Source organism: Pseudophryne corroboree, chromosome 4 (assembly GCF_028390025.1).
Source record: "Pseudophryne corroboree isolate aPseCor3 chromosome 4, aPseCor3.hap2, whole genome shotgun sequence".
Lineage (NCBI taxonomy): Eukaryota > Metazoa > Chordata > Amphibia > Anura > Myobatrachidae > Pseudophryne > Pseudophryne corroboree.
In genome coordinates, this window is record NC_086447.1 from 648,691,507 (window position 1) to 648,714,999 (window position 23,493).

The 23,493-nt window shown below is 41.0% G+C and overlaps 1 protein-coding gene across 14 annotated transcripts in view; it reads left to right on the forward strand.

Moving 5' to 3' along the window:
• The window catches only part of WDR27 (WD repeat domain 27), a 1,147,516-nt gene that overhangs the window by 321,528 nt on the left and 802,495 nt on the right, over positions 1-23,493 (forward strand). For all 14 annotated transcript variants that reach the window (XR_010176117.1, XR_010176118.1, XM_063917760.1 and 11 more), the window contains exon 13: positions 2,866-2,936. Coding sequence is in view for 12 of the 14 variants with exons in the window: in XM_063917760.1 (XP_063773830.1) it covers positions 2,866-2,936 (71 nt within the window). In the remaining 2 variants the exon portion in view is untranslated. The remainder of the gene's footprint in view (positions 1-2,865; positions 2,937-23,493) is intronic.

The following is a 23,493-nucleotide window of genomic DNA, read 5'->3' on the forward strand; positions in this document are numbered from 1 at the left end:
GACGGCGGTCTGGCCTTGCCTCACTTCCAACTATATTACTATGCTGCTCAGCTATCACATATCAGTATGTGGCTTCGGGAGGGGGGGGGGGCTGGGCTGGAACGGGCGTTCCTTCAGTGCTACTACCCAGACCTTTCCCCGGCACAGGTCTTGGTGGGGGAAAACCCTTCCAGATCTTTACCTCCTATTGTCTTTCAGGCGATGAGAATATGGCTAGCATTGAAGGGCCTGCTCGGGTATGAAGGCATGGACCCTGACACCCCCCTATGGCACTCCACAATGCTTAATGAGCTGAGGTCCCTAGAGGGCGGGGAGGTATGGGCTCCGTATTCGATAGACTCACTGTCCCAATTATATAGTGGCGGTTCATTGAAATCATTTCAACAATTAAAGGAGGAGTTTGGACTTCCGAACTCTCACTTCTACAGATTTTTACAGCTCAGGCACGCCTTGCAGGCGCAATTTGGAGACTCCCCCCCGGCGCTCCTCCCATTTCCCATCAAAACATTCCTACAATCTTTGGGTCGAGTCAAGGTGATCTCCTTCACTTACTCATACCTCCTCCAAACAATACACGCAGACCCGCTCTCGAATCTTCGGGCGAACTGGGAGCGTGACTTGGGTCCCATAGACGGGGAAGACTGGGAGGGCGCTTTGGGCAATCCGAGTCAGGTCACCAAATCGCTACGGTTTCAGCAGATTCAGTTTTTCATTCTGCATAGGTCATACATGACACCGAGCAGGCTGGCCAGATTCAGGTCTGATAATGTTGATGTTTGTCCCAAGTGCAGGGCTGCCGGAGGCACATTCTGGCACCTCATATGGGAATGCCCGTCGCTACAGGTGTTCTGGGCTGGGGTCAGGTCGATTTTGGAACACACAGGAACACAGAGGGGAATGCTGACTCCGAGATTTTGCATTCTGGGGGTGGGTGACTCGAGTTCTGGGTCCAGATGGGAAAGCATGTATGCCCGCAGCGTATGCGCACTTGCAAAAGTGTGCATCGCGCGGACATGGATGGCCCCCAGCCCTCCCACAATACCTGCTCTTAAAAGTTTGATCAATGATACCCTATTAAAAGAACGATATGTATATATGAAATATAATGCCCTTACCAGATACGAGAAGATTTGGTCTCCTTGGATCACTTCCACATACTCCTCCCTTGCCCTTCAAATGTAGCGGGCACTGGCCATTGATGCAGAAGCGCTGTTTGGGCCCCGGGGCGTTGGGCCGAACCCTTTACCTCTCCTAACGCAGTTGCTTAGGTGGTTAGCTGTCGCACCACACCACGCACACATCAGGTTGACTAGGCTTGAGTTTGTTTAGAGGGTTAGTTTGGGGGTAGTGGGGTTGTGGGCTATATACGGCTCAATAGACGGGGTAATTACACATAAGGTGGGGGGAGAAAATCTAAAAAATGTTAAGTATGTGAATCATAACTTGGATACAGACTACATACAATATGCATATTGCGTGAAGGCCGCACGGAAATGGTGATGTGGGGAATAGTATTCATGCATGTATAATACCATAAAGCTGATATGAATGACTGAATAATGTGATTATCCAATATGACCAGAAATGTATCCTGAAATGTCTGTATCTTTAACTTTTGTGGTGAATAAAAATTACTCTATTTAAAAAAAAAAACATTGTTGATAATATTTTTAAATATTTAATGTGTATATTGTTATTTTGATCAATTGGCATCCGTTTGCTAACATAATATATTAATTAATACATTTTTATTATTATGATAGATATGTGTGTCTGGATATTTACCATACCAGACTTCTTACAGTATTAGTGCAGAACCGTTGAAATAAAAATTTGATGCTTTAACAGGGTTTGTGTGTGTGCACCCGCAAGCACACAGTGGCTCTGCGAATGAGGAGACATTTTAGTAACACATCATAGTAAATGGGTGGTATTCATGTGACCGACGGTCGGGAGACCGACGGTCACATGACCTCCTCCAGCATCCCGACCCCCACTATCCCGATGGTCGGCATGCCGACCAACAGGGACTATTTCGACTCGTGGGTGTCCACGACACCCATAGAGTGGGATCCCGGCGTCGGTATGCTGCCGGGATCCCGGCGTCGGTAAGCTGACCGGCGGTCAGCCATACTACACCCATAGTAAATACATATGTAATTATAGTCCAAAAACTATCAGTTTTATCAAATATTACCTTGTCGGCATAGAGCATCAGGAGCCTGAAAAGCACACTGCTGATGAATCAGTATAACAAAGTCTAAGTATCCCATATTGTTTCTATAGTAGCCATTGCATTATACTTTCCTAAAATTATTATACAGGTTGAGTATCCCTTATCCAAAATGCTTGGGACCAGAGGTATTTTGGATATCGGATTTTTCCGTATTTTGGAATAATTGCATACCATAATGAGATATCATGGCGATGGGACCTAAGTCTAAGCACAGAATGCATTTATGTTTCATATACACCTTATACACACAGCCTGAAGGTCATTTTAGCCAATATTTTTTATAACTTTGTGCATTAAACAAAGTGTGTCTACATTCACACAATTCATTTATGTTTCATATACACCTTATACACACAGCCTGAAGGTCATTTAATACAATATTTTTAATAACTGTGTGTATTAAACAAAGTTTGTGTACATTGAGCCATCGAAAAAACTAAAGTTTCATTATCTCACTCTCACTCAAAAAGTCCGTATTTCGGAATATTCCGTATTTGGGATATTTGGATATGGGATACTCAACCTGTATTATCATTAATCATTATATAACACTTGCCTAAAATTACATGATAAACGATTGTGTCAAAGGTGCAATAAAATAACTCTTCTTTTTACTGTCCTTATCCTAGTGATCCTCTGCTCTCAACGTCTCCCTTATGTTGTGACCTTTCCACAAAGCCTGCCAAATTAAAGACAAATGGTTAGTATGGACTGACTCAATGATTAATTGTGGTTGAAATTGCTAAACATATATCTTACCAAAAACATTTAACACACAGAAAAATGTTTGATTCTTTGTGTTTTATTTATATATACACGGCTCAAAAAAATAAAGGGAACACTAAAATAACACATCCTAGATCTGAATGAATAAAATATTCTTATTACATACTTTGTTCTTTACATAGTTGAATGTGCTGACAACAAAATCACACAAAAATTATCAATGGAAATCAAATTTATTAACCCATGGAGGTCTGGATTTGGAGTCACTCACTTTCCTAAAGTGGAAAAACACACTACATGCTGATCCAACTTTGATGTAATGTCCTTAAAACAAGTCAAAATGAGGCTCAGTAGTGTGTGTGGCCTCCACGTGCCTGTATGACCTCCCTACAACCCTCTCAAGTGGCTCAGGTAGTGCAGCTCATCCAGGATGGCACATCAATGCGAGCTGTGGCAAGAAGGTTTGCTGTGTCTGTCAGCGTAGTGTCCAGAGCATGGAGGCGCTACCAGGAGACAGGCCAGTACATCAGGAGACGTGGAGGAGGTCATAGGAGGGCAACTACCCAGCAGCAGGACCGCTACCTCCATCTTTGTGCAAGGAGGAACAGGAGGAGCACTGCCAGAGCCCTGCAAAATGACCTACAGCAAGCAACAAATGTGCATGTGTCTACTGAAACGATCAGAAACAGACTCCATGAGGGTGGTATGAGGGCCCGACGCCCACAGGTGGGGGTTGTGCTTACAGCCCAACACCATGCAGGACGTTTAGCATTTGCCAGAGAACACCAAGTTTGGCAAATTCGCCACTGGCGCCCTGTGCTCCTCACAGATGAAAGCAGGTTCTCACTGAGCACATGTGACAGATGTGACAGAGTCTGGAGACGCCAAGGAGAACATTCTGCTGCCTGCAACATCCTCCAGCATGACCGGTATGGCAGTGGGTCAGTAATGGTGTGGGGTGGCATTTCTTTGGGGGACCGCACAGCCCTCCATGTGCTCACTAGAGGTAGCCTGACTGCCATTAGGTACCGAGATGAGATCCTCAGACCCCTTGTGAGACCATATGCTGGTGCGGTTGGCTCTGGGTTCCTCCTAATGCAAGACAATGCTAGACCTCATGTGGCTGGAATGTGTCAGCAGTTCCTGCAAGACGAAGGCATTGATGCTATGGACTGACCCGCCCGTTCCCCAGACCTGAATCCAATTGAGCACATCTGGGACATCATGTCTCGCTCCATCCACCAAAGCCACGTTGCACCACAGACTGTCCAGGAGTTGGCGGATGCTTTAGTCCAGGTCTGGGAGGAGATCCCTCAGGAGACCATCCGCCACCTCATCAGGAGCATGCCCAGGCGTTGTAGGGAGGTCATACAGGCACATGGAGGCCACGCACACAACTGAGCCTCATTTTTACTTGTTTAAGGACATTACATCAAAGTTGGATCAGCCTGTAGTGTGTTTTTCCACTTTAATTTTGAGGGTGACTCCAAATCCAGACCTCCATGGGTTAATAAATTCGATTTCCATTGATCATTTTTGTGTGATTTTGTTGTCAGCACATTCAACTATGTAAAGAACAAAGTATTTAATAAGAATATTACATTCATTCAGATCTAGGATGTGTTATTTTAGTGTTCCCTTTATTTTTTTGAGCAGTGTATATATAAACACAACAAATACCCCACTGCGCTGAAATCAGGAGTCAGCTGCACCTCTAGAAAAGCCCTCTCCTAGTAAGGGCCCACACATAAATATGGAACACAATTTATGAGGGCGCTAATATCAGTCGGAATCAGAAATATTAAAGAACAATATACAATATGTAAAATTTATTCACAATTTCCACATAACAGACATAATCAAAACTATCCACACAGGGAATCGTTCTAATTTAATCAAGCAGAATTTTCTTGCCAAATAGTTGTTCAAAAAAGGTGATGTATGTATCAAGAAGACACAGAACCCACCGCGTTTCGTCCCAAAGGACTTCCTCATGGGTAATTATCTAGAAGATAAATAAAACAATAAAACAATAAACATGGGGCAAATTTGAGGCCCTTACTTAGAACTGAGAGTTATGCTGTAGAAAGCCCCTTCTGAGAGTTGTTAATGACTCCTGTCTGGTACTCTCTTGGGTTTGAAACCCTCTTTTTCTTTGGCGATCTCTCTACCTTCTCCTCTGTTCATTGCTCCCATATGTGAGATATGATCTGTATACTTTATCACCTGTATACTTTCTATCACGCTTGGGGCTTTATGTCCTGTATATTTTTGTATGGATTTGTCTATTTCCGTATATATTTGTATAATTTTACTACTATATTGACAGCCCATGCCTGGGGTAATATGACGTTTATAAACATATAGATAGTTTACCCCTTGGACACAATTGTTGGCTAGCACATCTAAATATACCCTATAAAGGATCATTTTTACGAACAAAATGTGTATTCTTTTGTTTATATAAAAAAACAAATGTGGTATGTATACCTGCTCTCTTCTCTTTTGCATATTTTATCGATTTCTGAAAATGAACTCTATGATAAACCATCAATTGGCTGTTAGTGAATGTTATTGTGTATAGTAGCTTCACAAACAACGTTGTGTAGGATTTTGGACTATTGTTAAACGACTGGTATTTTATACATGTTTATTGTTTTATTTATCATCTAGATAGATACTTACCCCTGAGGAAGTCCTTTGGGACGAAATGCGTTGGGTTCTGTGTCTTCTTGATACATACATCACCTTTTTTGAACAGCTATTTGGCAATAAAATTCTGCTTGATTAAATTAGAACTATTCCCTGTGTGGATAGTTTTGATTATGTCTGTTATGTGGAAATTGTGAATAAATTTTACATATTTTATATTGTTCTTTAATATTTCTGATTCCGACTAATATTAGCGCCCTCATAAATTGTATTCCATACATATATATATATATATATATAAATATATACATATGTGTGTGTGTGTGTGTGTGTGTGTGTGTATATATATATATATATATATATATATATTGTATATAAAATGAAGGAAGAAAAGTGGCACTCCAGCAGTGAAACAAATTGGTGTTTAATCTGTGTCAACGTTTTGGGGCCTCATCACCCCTTCTTTAGGACACATAAAATCACACAGGGTACAGTCAAATATATATATATATTTGTATATACACACACACACACACACAGCATAAGTCTCTCCCTCTCGAGCCCAGCATGGCTTCTCAACATTCGGTACTGCACTTCCAGTCGCAGCTATGATGTAAAACCGGATGTGACATCACCTGGGTCCAGCTAGAACAGTGGTTTCCTTGGAGACATCTGTTAACTGGAAAATGTGCCAACATGGAAAACCTGAACTGCTGAAGTACATGACAATAATTGACATGCATAAAATAACACTCTAGTTTAAAGAGTCTAATAATTGGACCACCAGGTTCTGAATAACAGTGCTTTATCAAAATAAGAAGCCAGTAATAAAATCAGTCGACTAAAAAAACTCTGTACTGTGCAAAAATAATAGAGTGTACAATACTTGTTAATGACTATAAACTTATACATAACATCATCTGTATGCTGGAATAATAAATGTGGTAAAAAAAAATGTCTGTAAACATGTATAAATAACAAAATTAGTTAAATGAAACTGTCTACTTACACCTGAATATAATCTCATATAAATATGCTGCAGTCACCGAAGAAATTAGAAATACATAAAATCTGACTGTCTTGACTCAATAATATGGATGACTCATATCTTTGGATATATATAAAAAATCAACTCAAACTTAATGATTCTTTAAACCCTCTGTGACTCTATTAAGGGGGGGGGAAAAATTTGGATTCTAGTTGAAGAAGTTTTCTACCCGTCACCTTTTCTCAATGAAAATGGCCCTTTTTATGGGGTAACTTAACGCAGCCATATTATGTCTGGCTACAGCAAAGTGTCTCTACTGATTCTTCACTGGTACCTGTGTTTAAGGCCACCTGAATTGCCATCCTTTGTTGTGCCATGCATTCTTTGAATTGCCTTTCTGTCTTTCCCACGTAGTGTAAGCCACATGGGCAAGACAGTAGATAGACATGCACGTCAGGGGGTACACTTTGCCCGTGTACAGGTATGCAAATTTGTCTCCTGGTATTAAGTAAGTACACGTTGTGCCACCCATCCATCTTTCCTACTAAAGAAGTGTGTAAAATGGCTGTAACATCAGTTGTAACTACCAGGTCCTTGATGTCAGGACCCCGACTGTAGCTAGGCATGAGTTTCACATCTTTCAAAGAACTCTATTCAGGATCTGTGCTGATAAGGGGCCATAATGTTTTGAACTCTTTGCTGGTAACATAGCCTATGGTAGAAAACTGGTTGACCCAAGGAGAATTTTGTCTGAAGTTTTGGGTACTGCTTCATTATGTAAATCTTTCCTGTTAATTGCTAAGGTTTACGACTTGCATGCCTATATCCTGGTTTTCAGATCTGCCCGGGAATGTAGGCATGCACTTACTTCTTCAGAACTGCGTGTAGTGGCAATAAAAATAAATGCAACTTCAGTGTTCTGCCTACAAACACTTTAAGAACAGCACTTCAGCTTTTCTCTTAAACTTAATTTATGATTTAAATAGACTATGAGAATGAGGCGCTCATAAAGCTGAACGTTCCCCCCCCCCCCTGGTTGAAATGCACCAAGTTAAATAGGGGACATTCCTTTAAATGCTTCTTTCCCACCCTCTTGAATCACTTTAAAACATCTTATCCTGCTATTCTAAATATTGTTTTTGTATGTGAGATTAAAATGAGCCACACAATTGTACTTAACGGATAGTAATCTAGGGTTACAATTGTAGACACTATAATTTTGATGTGCCATTTCTATGCACGGCCCTAAAAACTGTAGATAGTTATGTCATAGAAAGTAATTTATGAATTACTTTAGAATTGATCCTCACGGGCAAGAGCAGAATATCAGTGTGCAGTGCTTAGTAATTTTTGTCCCTGCCATCCTTGATTTTCATAGATGTGCCTTGATTTTCACCAAAGCACATAGATTGACTGGGCAAAGGTATCATTATCATTTGGTTAGAAGTGATGGCATTCCTTTTTGGGTGTGGGTTATGCTTACCAGTGGGTCTAACTGTGTGCAGCAGTGTAAAAACAAGATTTAATTTTGCAGAGCTTGATAATAGAAAAAGAGATAAGAGTGGAGTGCATGGTTGTTTTCACTCAACAAAAATATTTCGTGTCGCATATTTAAAAGAGCTTCAGATAAAAAAAATGGATAATTACAACATATAACAAACTTACAAACTAAATGTTCCTTCACTCTGAATTTTATGGAGGGTTACGTGATCTTGCTCCATCTTCCCAAGGTCCGCACAGCTCTCAGAAGAGCCGGGTATTGGTCTTTTCAGAGCATGTTGCACTTTTTGTGCGAGTTTGTATCTGTCAGGTCTGTAACTGTGTCTGCTCCCGGAGGGGACACTAGTGGGTCAGTGGTGGTGCGGTGGAGGAAATGAGGCTGTAGAAGATTCCTGCGCATGTGCGCAATGATATTTATTAGCACACAGAGGTATGAACAGTCACTGAAGCACAATAACAATGCTGATGGTTTGAGCAGAGAAGATGACAGAGGTATAACAACAGTCACAGGTGATGATCTGTAAACCAGTGAAATTAATAACAGTGATGACCGGCCTGGAAGCCGATGGCAAACATTGATTGGTCGACATGGAAGTCGATGGTAACAGGATCAAATATGCAGACGATAGTAATGCAGCTGATGACAGTGAACACAGGCAATAGTAACTCCGGAGATTGGTCTGGAAACCGATAGCAATAAGTTCACACAGTCTGTATATATGCACAAGTCCACAAAGCCAAACAAGGCCAAAGCAGGAGACAGTTTGTAAATTGCAAGCTGGTTGTTTTAAGTACCAGATGTAATAGCACAGTGCTGAATGCAGATATACAACACACAGGTGAGAATGGTAAGTAGCACCTGGAGAGAATCTCTTACTGCATGCAGAGGTGGAAGCTAACTGTGGAAGGTGTTGTAGCAGAGCAGGATGGCTAGAGCCTGTAGTTCCACGGAGACACTGGAGCAAGGACATTACTGCAGACAGGCTGGAGCCAGGAGACGCTGTACACTGGATGTGACGCGTTGTTCAAGGCGATGAGACTAAGCTGATGTTCTGGATTTATTCCCCCTGGTCAGCAGGTATTGGATGCTTGAATCATGTGTGCAGACACAGCGCAGGATTGGGTGTTTGCAGGTCAGCTGACCGCAAGTGTCATGGCGGCACCCGTGCTGCACAGATGGTGGGTACATACTAGATGGACTTCAGGGGTACACAATGACAATGGGCACCATGCCCGTGGGCAGAGCATTCATGCAGCCGCAGACTGGGGCCATGAACTCCGGAGGCCTGCACACCAGCGCGCTGGCAAGTGAGATGCCACTGAACACCTATTCCTGACAGTAGCTTGCAGAGGCTATGTTAAATTCTTTCTACTCAGATTCAGTAAAATATGCAATTTAACCATATGCGCTCACATTTTTCCATATAATTGTATATTACAAGCTAATTGTAGTATAAAGGTTGATAAAGTCCCATTGTTTAAAGGTGAAGGTACATTGAAGGTCAGTCTCCCAGTGATGCTGAGCAGGAGATTTGACCATTGAGTCTGGAGGTGACAATAAACCATATCAAAAGATATGGCACCACGAATGGAGGATCTAGGATCTAGTCAATCCACCCAAGACACAGTCCGGGGTAGTCTGAAATAAAGCAGAACCAGTACTCATTTTATTCACCCAGTATTTAAGTTGAGGATAATAAAACCAACCCGAGGGACCTAAATTAAATTTTGCACTGAGGTCTGTTAATTATAGAATGGAGAATGGAGAGAAAAAATCCACTAGTGACTGATACCCAAATGTGCCCAATAGAAAATGTGAAGATGTGGCAATGAGCTGTCTAACGCCTGAAGAGAGATATTCCGAGTAGGGAGGGTAAATTCAAATGGGTCGAATTCTGAAGATCCCAAACTCTCAGGGTATTGAGAACAGTGTAATGAGATTGTGGGTGAAGCTGCCAAGGTAACTGAAGGAGGTCAGTGAGAGGGAAATCTTGAAGGAGGGCACATTCCAAATCCACCCAGGACTTAGAATGAGGGAGAAGAAATCAGTCACATGATTGAGAGAGCAGAGTGGCCTCCTGGTACCTAGTCACATTGGGAATGGTGAGACCCCCCCCCCCCCCCACTGTGATTTGGCACAAATAATACTGTTATAAGCCAGTCGGGGGGGCTTACATTTCAGAACACAACAAAGCATCAATCATCTCATCTGGCATAATAGTTTACAGGAAATTGCAACTTTGGCATCAGCATCATTTTAAATGGCACTTATTGGCCCAGCAAAAATATCTCGTGATTCATCCAAGCAGTGGCTAGGGATGTCAGCAGAGACAGTAAGGGGACATAGTTAACAGTATGAAGATTCTGAATATTAGAAGGAATGATGATTCCCAAGTATAACAAGGAATAATCCTTCCAAATAAAAGGAAACTGTTTCTTCAAAGATTAGAGCATCGTAGGGGTGATATTGATAGGAAGGGTATCAGATTTGGTGGTCAATTTGTAATACTAGGTAGCACTACAACTGTCCAGCATAGCCTGGAAGGAAATTAACAAGGTCTCTGGATTGGTCACAAACAATAAAACATTGTCTGCGAAAAGACACATCTTCAGACTGACTGGGAAATGCTGAGGAAAAAACGGATCATTTGAGTAAGGGGCTCAATGGCCAACACAAATATTAATGGCGAGAGGCAGCATCCCTGTCTAGTGCCATTCAAAATTGGTAATGAGTAGAGAAACCATTGCTAAAAATTTTAGCTGAGGGCTAGTATATAAGGCAAAAATAAAGGAAAGAATATCTCCATGGAGTCTGAACTTGGATAACATCCAGCACATATGCTCCCAATTAAGGCAATCAAACACTTTTTCAGCATCAAGAGATAGAAGAAGTTGTGATTTAGTATGTAATGCCAACTGAACCAAATCTAAAACTCTACAAGTGAAAGCCTGGTGACTAAAAACAAAACCTATTTGGTATGGACATATCAGCCATGGGTGTAAAGGATTCAGGTGTCCTTTGTACTTAACTAACGAGAAAAGTTCTACTCCAGGTTGCGCAAATTAACTCTACTGTATTTCGACACGAAAGCTGTGAGTTAGAACTTTTTTGGTATTAAAAGCTTTTGTTTTGAAGTTTCTAAACAAACAAAACTTTAAAAAAAATGCATTTGTGTCCACAGAAGTTGATCTCTATTCTCCAAGTGCCTTTTTTATTCTCTCAAAACAACATGGAAATAATACAAACGAGTATAGAAATAGGTGCTACTGACTGCAAATTTTCTGATAAGATACTTTCCTTATCAGTTAAAAAAGGATAATAAGAATAATTGATATCACAATTTATTCAGAATAAAGTGCATATGCAAACAATTACATTCACAAACATTAAAAACTTTAAAAACATCACGGTATGATCCAGAAAGAGCAAATGCAGGTTTTATGTGTACATGTATCTCACCATTTATTGGGGATGCGGTGGGCTAAGCTTATTTGTAAAGCAAAGAAAGGTCCTGGGCTTGGAAACACGGCACCACCGCAGATGGTAAATAAAAGCCCCAAAAGCAAGTCCCTTCTGCACAGCTCCACTCCTGAGTAACAGCATGCAAGTCCGTGTGATACGTTTCGGTCCGTAGGACCTTTTTCAAGAACTGATAGTGTGCTGTGTTCGTTGAGGTGTTTTTAAACCCCTATTCCGGATATGTTCTTCCGCTCCCATTTCAGTTTGCCGTTATCTGGAAGTGACGTTTGCGGGTCACCGGTCACTTCCAGTTGCGTTCCAAAGCATTGCAGTTCCAGCGGAAGTGACACATGCATGTTACTTACTACTTCCGGTAGCGGGTCAAATCGTGACCATTCAATGTGCCCAAAAGAAACTTTATTGATGTTTAACATATTTCCAGTTTCAAATGGATTTTGTCTTTTCACGGTCAAGTAATTTATCATTTTTATACCGGATGGGACTGCCAGACATTTTAATATGGAAAGATAGTATTAATCTCTGTTGGCTGGTTTTTTGATGACCTTAATCTTGATTTTATTACTTCTTCATTGGAAACAGTACTTGTCCCCACTCCATATCATCTATTGCCGTACTTAGTATTCCCGCAAAGTCTTACCCTATATTGGAGTGAGGAGCGTTCCTGTTTCCATTTGCGGATAATTCTCACATGGAAATGCTATATACATGTAAAAAGGAAAGAAAAAATAAAACCATTAGATAAACATGTAAAATGATGTACAAAAATAAACAAGATCAGAACTCCTTAAACCAGAAACCATTTTAGCTCAAAATCAACATTATGACCCATTGGTTTAAGTGTATTGAGTTCAAATATCAATCTAATTTCTCCCTGGGATAACGCCTTTTCTATATTTTTATTTCTCCAATTCGGTTTTATCTGTTGGATCCCTATAAAGCATTTCATGTGACCCCCACAGTTATTATGTTTCTTGCAGAAATGTTCTGACTAGGGATGTGTCACAGGGCCTTTTTTTAATGTTATATATATTTTCGGCCGCCAGAGTTTTCAAAGCTCGGGAGGTTTTGACTACATATATTTGACCACATCTGCATTCTAGCATGTATATGACATTTGTGGAATGACACGTAATGAAAGTGTTAATTTTGTACTTTTTCCCATTAACATCGAACTTCGTTATTTTCCTCTCAATGTTGGGGTTAGTAGTGGCCCTACACATTACACATGTTCCACAACGGTGGAAACCCTTGGTGCAACTTCTTATTGAGGTGTTTTCCAAAAGGCTAGTTCTTACCAGTCTATATTTTAGTGATCTAGCTTTCTTGTAGATAAAAACTGGTTTATCAGGCATAGACTATCCCAAGACCAGGTCATCCTTTTAAAATTCTCTATCTGTTTTTAAATATATTCTCAATTTTCTTAAAATGTGACCCATATTGTGTTATGAATGCCCATTCGTATGGCAAATTCTCTTCCTTCTTTTTTCTTTTTTCCTTCAAAAGAGCCGCCCTTTTAGACTAAATATGTTTTTTGCATTTAAAAGATTGGTCTCTGTATAACCATTTTCTTTAAATCTCTGAAACATTTCATTTATTTGGACTTCCAAAACATTCTCATCGGTACAGTTCCTTTTTAGGCACTTGCATTGTACTAAAGGAATATTTTCTAACCACCTGGCGTGGTGTTCACTATTTGTGTTTATATATGCATTTGAGTCTGTTTCTTTCCTGTGAGTCTTTGTACATAAACATTGGTCTTGTATATACACCACAAGGTCTAAAAAGGTAAGACTATCCTTGCTTTTGACAAAGGTAAAGTGTATATTAAAATCATTGGAATTCAAAAAATCACAGAAATGTGTCAAAGAAGTTATCTCCATGCCAGATAAAAAAACACATCATCTATAAAATGCCACCAGAACACCAGGTTTGCCCCTATTGCCCTTTTACTGTCAATAAATAGAACTTCCCAATGGGCCATAAATATGTTAGCATAACTAGGGGCAAACCTGGTGCCCATTGCTGTACCTTTCTGTTGTAGGTAAAAGGATCCATTGAAATAAAAATAATTGTTCATTAATATAAAACCGATGGATTCAATAATAAAATCTTTGAGGTTTTCTGAATAATCACTTGTTTCTAAAAAGAATTGAACTGCTTCTTTTCCTCTCTCCCTTTTCAATTACCGTATATAAGGTGCTAACATCAGCACTAATTATAGTGCAGTTTTGTTCCCATTTTACATCTTTTAGTTTTCTTAAAAAGTCTCCTGTATCTTTCAAGAAAGATGTGGTCTACAATACTAGTGGTTGTAAATAAAAATCCACCACTGCAGATAGATTAGAGGTAATACTGTTGGTTCCGCTGATTATGGGGTGACCTGGGGGTTGGGTTATGCTTTTGTGTATCTTGGCTAAGACATAAATTATGGGGATTGAGGGGTCATTGATGTTTATAAAGTTGGCTTCATCTTTAGAGTTGATCTCTTTTTTAACAGCCCTTCTAGTCAAATCCTTGAGGCCTTTGGTTGTGATCCCAATTGGATCTCCTTTCAGTTTTTTATGTTTCGTGATCATTCAGCTGTCTATCTATTTCTTTAATATAATCAGCTTTGTTCATTAAAACGAGCCCTCCTACCTTGTCAGCAGGTTTTATTATCAACTCCCTGGGATTACGCCTTTTCTGTATTCTTATTTCTCTAATTTGGTTTCATCTGTTGGATCCCTATAAAACACAGTTGTTATGTTTCTTGCAGAAATGTTCTGACAAGGGATGTGTCACAAGGCCTTTTTTAATGTCATATACGTGTTCGGCCGCCCGAGTTTTCAAAGCTCGGGAGGTTTTGCCTACATATATTTGACCACATCTGCATTCTAGCATGTATATGACATTCGTGGAATGACACATAATGAAAGTGTTCATTTTGTACTTTTTCCCATTAACATCGAACTCTGTTAGTCTTACCTTTTTAGACCTTGTGGTGTATATACAAGACCAATGTTTATGTACAAAAACTCACAGGAAAGAAACGGACTCAAATGCATATAAAAACACAAACAGTGAACACCACGCCAGTTGGTTAGAAAACATTCCTTTGGGTCAATTCAAGCGCCTAAAATGGAACTGTACCGATGAGAATGTTTTGGAAGTCCAAATAAATGAAATATCCCAGAGATTTAAAGAAAAGGGTTATACAGAGACCAATCTTTTAAATGAAAAAACAAATGAAGTCTAATTAAAAGGGAGGCTCTTTTGAAGGAAAAAAATAAAAAAGAAGGTAGAGAATTCGCCATAAGAATGGGCATTCATAACACAATATGGATCACATTTTAAGAAAATGAGAATATATTTTAAAAAAATTGGAGAATTTTAAAGGATGACCCAGGTCTTGGGACAGTCTATGCCTGATAAACCAGTTTTTATCTACAAGAAAGCTAGATCACTAAAGGATAGACTGGTAAGAACTAGCCTTTTGGAAAACACCTCAATAAGAAGTTGCACCAAGGGTTTCCACCGTTGTGGAACATGTGTAATGTGTAGGGCCAAAACTAAGCCCAACATTGAGAGGAAAATAACGGAGTTCGATGTTAATGGGAAAAAGTACAAAATTAACACTTTCATTACGTGTCATTCCACGAATGTCCTATACATGCTAGAATGCAGATGTGGTCAAATATATGTAGGCAAAACTTCACAAGCTTTTCAAAACTCTGGTAGCCGAACATGTATGTAACATTAAAAAAGGCCCTGTGACACATCCCTAGTCAGAACATTTCTGCAAGAAACATAATAACTGTGGGGGTCACATGAAATGCTTTATAGGGATCCAACAGATAAAACCGAATTGGAGAAATAAGAATATAGAAAAGGCGTTATCCCAGGGAGAAATTAGATTGATATTTGAACTCAATACACTTAAACCCATGGGTCATAATGTTGATTTTGAGCTAAAATAGTTTCTGGATTAAGGAGTTCTGATCTTGTTTATTTTTGTACATCATTTTACATGTTTATCTAATAGTTTTATATTTGCTTTCCTTTTTACATGTGTATTGTATTTCCATGTGAGAAATATCCGCAAATGGAAACAGGAACGCTCCTCACTCCAATATAGGGTAAGACTTTGCGGGAATACTAAGTACGGGAATAGATGATGTGGAGTGGGGACAAGTACTGTTTCCAATGAAGAAGTAATGAAATCAAGAGTAAAGTCATCAAAAAAACAGCCAACAGAGAATAATACTATCTTTCCATATTAAAACATCTGGCAGTCCCATCCGGTATAAAAATGAGAAATTACTTGACCGTGAAAAGACCAAATCCATTTGAAACTGGAAATATGTTAAAAGTCAGTAAAGTTTCCTTTGGGCACATTGAATGGCCGCAGTTTGACCTGTAACCGGAAGTAGTAAGTGACACGCACTTCTGCCGGAACTACAATGCTTTGGAACACAACCGGAAGTGACCGGTGACCCGCAAACGTCACTTCCGGATAACGACAAATGGAAATGGGAGCAGCTGCACATATCCGGAATAGCTGTTTAAAAACCCCTCAACGAACACAGCACGCTATCCGTTCTTGAAAAAGGTCCTACGGACCTAAACGCGTCGCACGGACTTTCATGCTGTTACCCAGGAGTGGAGCTGTGCAGGAGGGACTTGCCTCTGGGGCTTTTATTTCTTTGCTTTACAAATAAGCTTAGCCCACCGCATCCCCAATGAATGGTGAGATACATGTACACCTAAAACCTGCATTTACACTTTCTGGACCGCACCGTGATGTTTTTAATGTTTTTGAATGTAATTAAGTGTTTGCATATGCACTTTATTCTGAATAAATTGTGATATCAATTATTCTTATTATCCTTTTTTAACTGATAAGGAAAGTATCTTATCAGAACATTTATGGTCAGTAGTGCCTGTTCCTATACTCATTTGTATTATGTCCTTTTGTACTTACCGCTCTCACTGCATCCTCATTACTGTCTTCCTTTCTTCTTGCTAGTGTCTCATCTACTTCAGAAGGTTGGAATGTGGCATCTGTGGCTGCTTTTGCTTGCAGTCATGTAATCACTGACATAGAACTTGACACCAAATTTAAAGACCTGTCCTATAATAACCTCTGTCAATGAGGTATTGCCAAAGTATTAATCTATTTCTCCTGTTATTACTTGTTCTAATTGCTACAGTGTATTACTCAGTTTATTTGACCAACCTTCAGTCCTTACAATTCTGTACTTCGGTGCAATCCTATTTCTGACCTTGACTCAGTTTTGACTACTCTGTCACTCTTACATGGTGTAATAAACCTTGCTACTATCCATGTGCTCTATATCAGCCTATCACACTAAGAATCTGTGTAGAGGACCACATAGTGGATGCAGCAAAGCCTAAATTCCTTGTGGGGATCCCTGGTGAAAACCACCAGTGCACTAGACTCGGTCCCAAATAGTATCAATCTTAGTGGTTGATTCAATTGTGGGCAATGCCATCAACGGCATGCCAGATCATTCACTTTGCAACCTGATTTTGCACAAAATTTTTATATTTTTTATTGCAGCCCCAAAGTGATGGGTAAAAAATACACCATCTCGGAGTATGGTAAGTGAAGCAGCTGCATGCACTAGATTGCAGACCTTGCTGGTATCGTCCACAATCAAATGGACCCCTTAGTTGATAGACCATAATCCTGCATGTCTACTGAACTTGTGCCTGAATCAGTATCTTCCATCCAAATCAACAGAATAGAAATTCTGTCTATTAATATCTCATGAGAAGGTTAAGGATATTTAAGATAAAGTTGAAACCACTCTGAAAATGAAGCATACACAGTTAAATTCAATATAAAATCATTTGTAATGTAGTTAAGATATTTCTTTCTATACAGGGGCCCTGATAGGTAAAAGTGGAAAGCAGTGTGCCATGTTCCCTTTAATGAAGACCTGTCACCTACAGAGTAGTGAACATTAAAAATATTCCTCAACAGTCCATAAATAAATAAGCTTTTTCATTTCCTATGTGTACAGTCTGTACTGTACGTTCCTAATACACTTTTCACCTGTTTGCAGAAATCTAGCCATCATCTTTGCAGGTTTTCATATTAATGACAATGTGAACTGCCTGTGTACTTTTAAAAGAATGTTTACTGTATTTCTGAGTAGTATTCTGTGCCATCATGTAATCCTTGTGTCTTTCAGCTCTGTCTTCTGTTTGGCTCTGATTGCTTATATAATATTAGTGTCGTGAGCTCTTCAACCCAATCTCATATCTAATTCCAAAACTAAGTAAAATGTAATTGCAGGAAGTACAAGGCCACAAGTTTCTAAATGATTTTAAAAGCACTTCATTTTTTAAAGACAAAAAACTAAAACAACTACAGTGTACATCAAAAGATTTGTCAGTGATCAAGAGGTTGCATTGAATGTGTAAGATCTGTGTGCACTACTTGCAAACATATTCTTAATATAGTTTTCTCCTGCAGGGTCCACATATTATCCACAGGATAAACATTGGAATATGAGGTAGCGTCAGCAGATTGGCACCAAAGATCAAAAGTTTTTTTGTTGATGCGGCAGGAGCCGGACCACAATCTTTGGGCTGCTGATTTTGCCTGCCATAAGCTTGTTATTTAATTCATTTTTATAGTCTTACGTTTTTTGAGCGAGTTTTCTAAAAAGCGTCTTACACGCACCTTAGAAAGAGTCGCTCCAACAACTCCGCCGGGACCGCGTCAATGCTTACCCACGTCTCCAGTGCTGTTTCGGTAGGCGTCTGTGTAGGATGTACTAGCAGGTCCAGCTGACGTTACCAGGCTGTGGCCAGAGCACGGGGAGAAGGTAAGGTGTCGGTTCCACTTAGCGGGGGAAACGCAAGACACAGCCATACTGTTTCGGGTAGGAGACTACCGAACAGTTGCTGATGCGGCTGCCACATCAGGTGCACCAGTGCTAGGCCCCAGGGATCATAGGCTCTAGGGATTAGTATGAGGCCACGATCCCTGGGGTTGATGTCAGCAGTGAGGAGTAAGACACTCCCCTGGTAACCCCTCCCCCCGGTTCATGACCAGTTTCCTCTGAGTTTTCCGCCATGAACTGATTGCCTGCTTCCGTGTGAGACGCTGTGTATCTAAAGGACCCAGTCACAGCATAGATGTCTGTGTGACTGGTGCGTCGGTGTTCACTTGGGCGTCTATGTTCACTGTGGTGGTTTGTGTACACTATTGGCGTCTGTATCCACTCAACGTTCTCTAATGTATTGGTCAATCCTGGAAGCGGGGTGAAGTCTCCCTGTATCCCACTCTCCTGAATCGGGTGATATAGCACTAAGTCTCTACCTACCATTAGGTATGAGTAGTTGGATAAGTGCCTGATGCATATGAGTCTATAAACTATTGCTGCTGTTTCTTTCACTGTGGGACTGTATATGTTTAAAGTCCTATATAAGGTAATGCAGTTATATGATTCTCCTACATACTTGAAATGTATCTGTAGTTGAATATGTGCTCATATTGCTTATTATACTAATGTATAACCTGTGACTGATTGATAGTGTGATTGCTGATTTTAATATTTCTGTCAGTTTCTGTGTATATACCGATCCTCAATGCTGGTGCAAAGCAGTCTTAAAGTGATTTTAGTCCCAAATTGTGTAGTTGACACTGTAAAGGTATGTGATTTGTTTATCATGTCTAAGAGAGGCAAGGGTGAGGAGGATACACTCTCCATAGCACCACCACCACTGATTTCATGTTTGTCTTGCAAAGTTGGGTTAACCTCTCAAGATCTTATTCAAAATGGATTATGTGCAAATTGTTTTAGCTTTCACCAAAACCTCCTGCATAATCCAAGGCAGGCACAGGTTTAAGTTGAACCCCCATGGGCTTCTCTTGCACAGACATTATCCAATATAGCTGAGCGGATATTGCCAGCTCCTATACCTGGGATAGGTTACCCTGTTAACCCTTACATGCTACATTGCCCCTGGGGTTTATCACATCCAGTCCAGGGATCTTCAGCCTTTCAACAAAAACAGGCTGAAAGGCCTGTGGAAAGTAAATCACATAGACATGAAACAACATCTTCACAGTCTACACATGTTTCAGATGGGGGCTCTTCAGAGGATGAGGATTCATCACATTCCAGGTTTGTATACAGAGATGAGGATGAAGGTCCCAGCTCAATGGATATGCCTGAGCTAATTAGTGCTATGAAAGCTATTCTGTCCTTCGAGGAGGCAGCAGAGCCTTTGTTAAAATCTAAGGCACCTGTGTTTAAATGTCCCAAAACAGTCCGGACTAAATTTCCTGGGTCTGAACAGCTGACGGAGATTAGGCAAGAGGCTTTGGTAACACCCAGTAAGAAGTGTAGAATTCTAAAGAAATGGAATTCCCATTATCCTCTTCCAGCTGGGGACTGTTTAAAAAGGGAGGTGGGTCCCAAAGTAGATATGCATGTCATTCGATTGATGCGAAAATCTGCATTGCCTCTGCCTTCAACATCAATAAATGATGTTACGGATAGGAAAATAGATGTTTTTAAAAAAAAAAAACAATTTTCTCCTTGTCTGGGGCAATTGCAAGACCTGCCATGGCTTCAGCCTGGATGGCAAAAGCAGTGGCAGCCTGGGCTGATGCATTGGAGGATGATCTTTCATTGGCTTCTAGAGAGCAAAAATCCCATATTGCACATATTTAACAGGCGGCTCTTTTTATGGTGGAATCAGCCTTGGATATGGGTACTATTGCCTCTCAGGCCTCAGCAGTAGCAGCTCGCAGAGCTGTTTGGCTGCGTACATGGAAGGCTGATTCAGAGTCCAAGAAGGTTCTAGAGTCTGCCTTCTACTGGAGATAGTCTTTTTGGTGAAGAATTAAACAGTATTTTGGAGTCAGAAGCAGACTCCAAGAAAGTGAAGTTTCCTTTAACACACAAATCCAAACCCAGATTTCCAGCTTTTCAGCCCTTTCGGACCCAGGGAAAAGCAAAAGGAAAGGGTTATGGCAAACAGTCTCAATCTGACAAGTCTGGTAAGACTAAAAAGCATTGGGCTACCAGAGGTCCTGCCTCCAAACCAGAAGATAAGCCATCAGCCTGATGGTGCGAGCCTCCACCTGGGGGATCCTAGGGTGGGAGGCCAACTTCTTCATTTTGCACAGATCTGGCAGCAGTTTACCACAGATGCCTGGGTGCAAGAAGCGGTATCTCACGGTTATGCATTTGTCTTCAAGAAACACCCTCCACAAAGGTTCTTTTGTACCAACCCGTCTTCAGTGGAAACGAAGGCCAGGGCCTTGCAAGAGGCAGTTCAGAAGTTGCTTCAATCATTAGTGATAATTCCAGTTCCTTCTGCGCAACGAGGACAAGGTTTCTATTCCAACCTGTTTCTAGTTCAGAAGCCAAATGGGTCGTTCCAGCCCATACTCAATCTCAAAGTGCTGAACAAGTACACTTGGGTGCATTTTTTTCATATGGAGACTTTATGTTCCATTATTTTGGCCATGGAGCCAGAGGATTTTATGGTATCCTTGGATATCTAAGATGCTTACCTGCATGTTCCTATAGCACAGTTCCATCAGTGCTACCTCAGGTTTGCTATCCTCCAGCAACACTTTCAGTTTCAGGCTCTACCATTTGGACTGGCCACAGCTCAAAGATTGCTCACAAAAATGGTGGTAGTGGCGGCTTATCTCTGTCGGCAGTGGATAAGGATTTTTCCATAACTCAATGATTTATTAATCTTGGCGCAATCTCAGGAATTGCTTCAGTGTCATCTGCAACAGACAATAGCCTGTTTGCAGAGACATGGTCGGCTCATAAATTGGGCAAAGTTGATCCTGGTTCCGTCAAAAAGGATGACGCACTTGGGGGCTGTATTGTATTCAGGTCTTCAGAGAGTAATTTTACCTATGAACAAAATATCCACAATACAATTGAGGATTCAGGAGCTTCTACACAGTCAAAAAGGTATCCATTCACGAAGCGATGCGTGTGATGGGATCTATGGTGTTGACAATTCCACTCGAGGCCTCTACAACGTCTGATCCTTTTCAAATGGGATGGGTTACATCAGACAATAAAAACTCAGACTATTGTCCTTCCTCTGGAAGTAAGGAGGTCATTAGCCTGGTGGCTACAGACATCCCATCTGGTCAAAGGGAGACCCCTTTGGATCTCAGATTGGGAGGTTCTGACATCGGATGCCAGTTTTCAGGGCTGGGGAGCAGTGTCAGGAAGAAATTGCTTCCAAGGGCAGTGGACCAAGGAAGACAGTTGCCTGCCAATAAATATATTGGAACTTCAGGCCATATACTGTATATGGCACTCATTCAGGCAAGGAACATTCTTCAGGGGAAACCAGTTAAAATTCGCTCGGATATTGCAATGGCAGTAGCGTACCTCAATCATCAGGGAGGAATTCGCAGCCAAAAAGCAATGAAGGCGGTAAGCCGCACATTAAGGTGGGCAGAACTTCATTATCCAGCCTTGTCCGCAGTGTTCATTCCGGGAGTCCTAAACTGGATTTTCTTAGTCGACATGCCATTCATGCAGATGAATGGACTTTACACCCGGAGGTCTTCCAGATTCTGGTAGACAAGTGGGGGTTAGCAGAGATAGATCTCATGGCTTCCCATCTGAACAACAAAGTTCCCGCACACGGGTCAAGGACAAAGGATCCCAAAGCGACCTTTGTGGATGCCCTGTCAGTAAGATTGGACTTTTGTTTGGCTTATGTGTTTCCACTGATTGCCCTGTTACCCAGGGTGATGCGAAAGGTAAAACAGGGAATGGGCGCCGTGATACTAATAGCTCCGTCTTGGCCCAGAAGACATTGGTACACAGATCTGCAGAGCCTGGCGGTGGATACTCCGTTCCTTCTCCCTCGACGATCTACTGTCTCATGTCCTTGCTATTACAAGCACCTGGATCGGCCATCCTGAGGAGTCTCACAACTGGTAATTCAAAAAATGCTCCGAGCAAGGAAACTTTCCTCAGCTCACATTTATTATCGAATATGGCAAGCCTATATTCAGTGGTGTAGTGACAGGAAATTTGACCCTAGGTCTTTCAGAGTTTGCAGAGTCCTTGCATTCCTTCAGGCAGGAATGGACAAAGGTCTTACGGATGGCTTCCTTAAGAGTGCAGATATCAGTATTAACTGTATGGTTTCAAAAGAAAATTGCTAACCTGCGGGATGTTCGTAGTTTATTTTCAAGGAATGTTTCACATCCAACCTTTTGTTCCTCCAACAGTTCCTTGGAATCTCAGTTCAATCCTAAAGGCACTTCAGGATGCCACATTTGAACCACTGAAGCAAGTGGATCTTAAATGGTTGACAGCTAACGTTCTCTTTCTACTGGCTATTGCTTCAGCTAGAAGAGTTTCAGACTTAGGGGCATTGTTATGTCGCCCTCCTTTTCTGATATTTCATCCAGATAGAGTGGTTCTCTTCCTAAGGTGGTGTCTAAATTCCACCTTAGCGAAGAAATTGCAGTCTGGCTTTTCAAGGGCCGGATATTTCTGCGGGAGATGCATCTTTGGATGTAGTCCGGGCTTTAAGTATCTACGTGGATCGTACTAGTGCCATCAGAAAGACAGGAACTCTCTTTTCTCTACAGATTTCACAAGAGAGGATGGCCTGCTGATGAGCAGACACTGGCGAGATGGCTTCGGATGACTATTTCAGAAGCATATTCTAGAGCTGATCTCCCTATTCCGGCTAATGTCTCTGCTCACTCTACTCATAAGGTAGGTCCTTCATGGGCAACACAACGTGGTGCTTCAGCTGAACAGATGTGTAAGGCAACCACATGGTCTTCCATTAACACAATCATTAGACATTATGCTTTGGATACCTTTGCCTCTCTGGATGCTGAATTCGGTCGAAGGATTCTACTGTCCAATCAGAAGCGTCCCC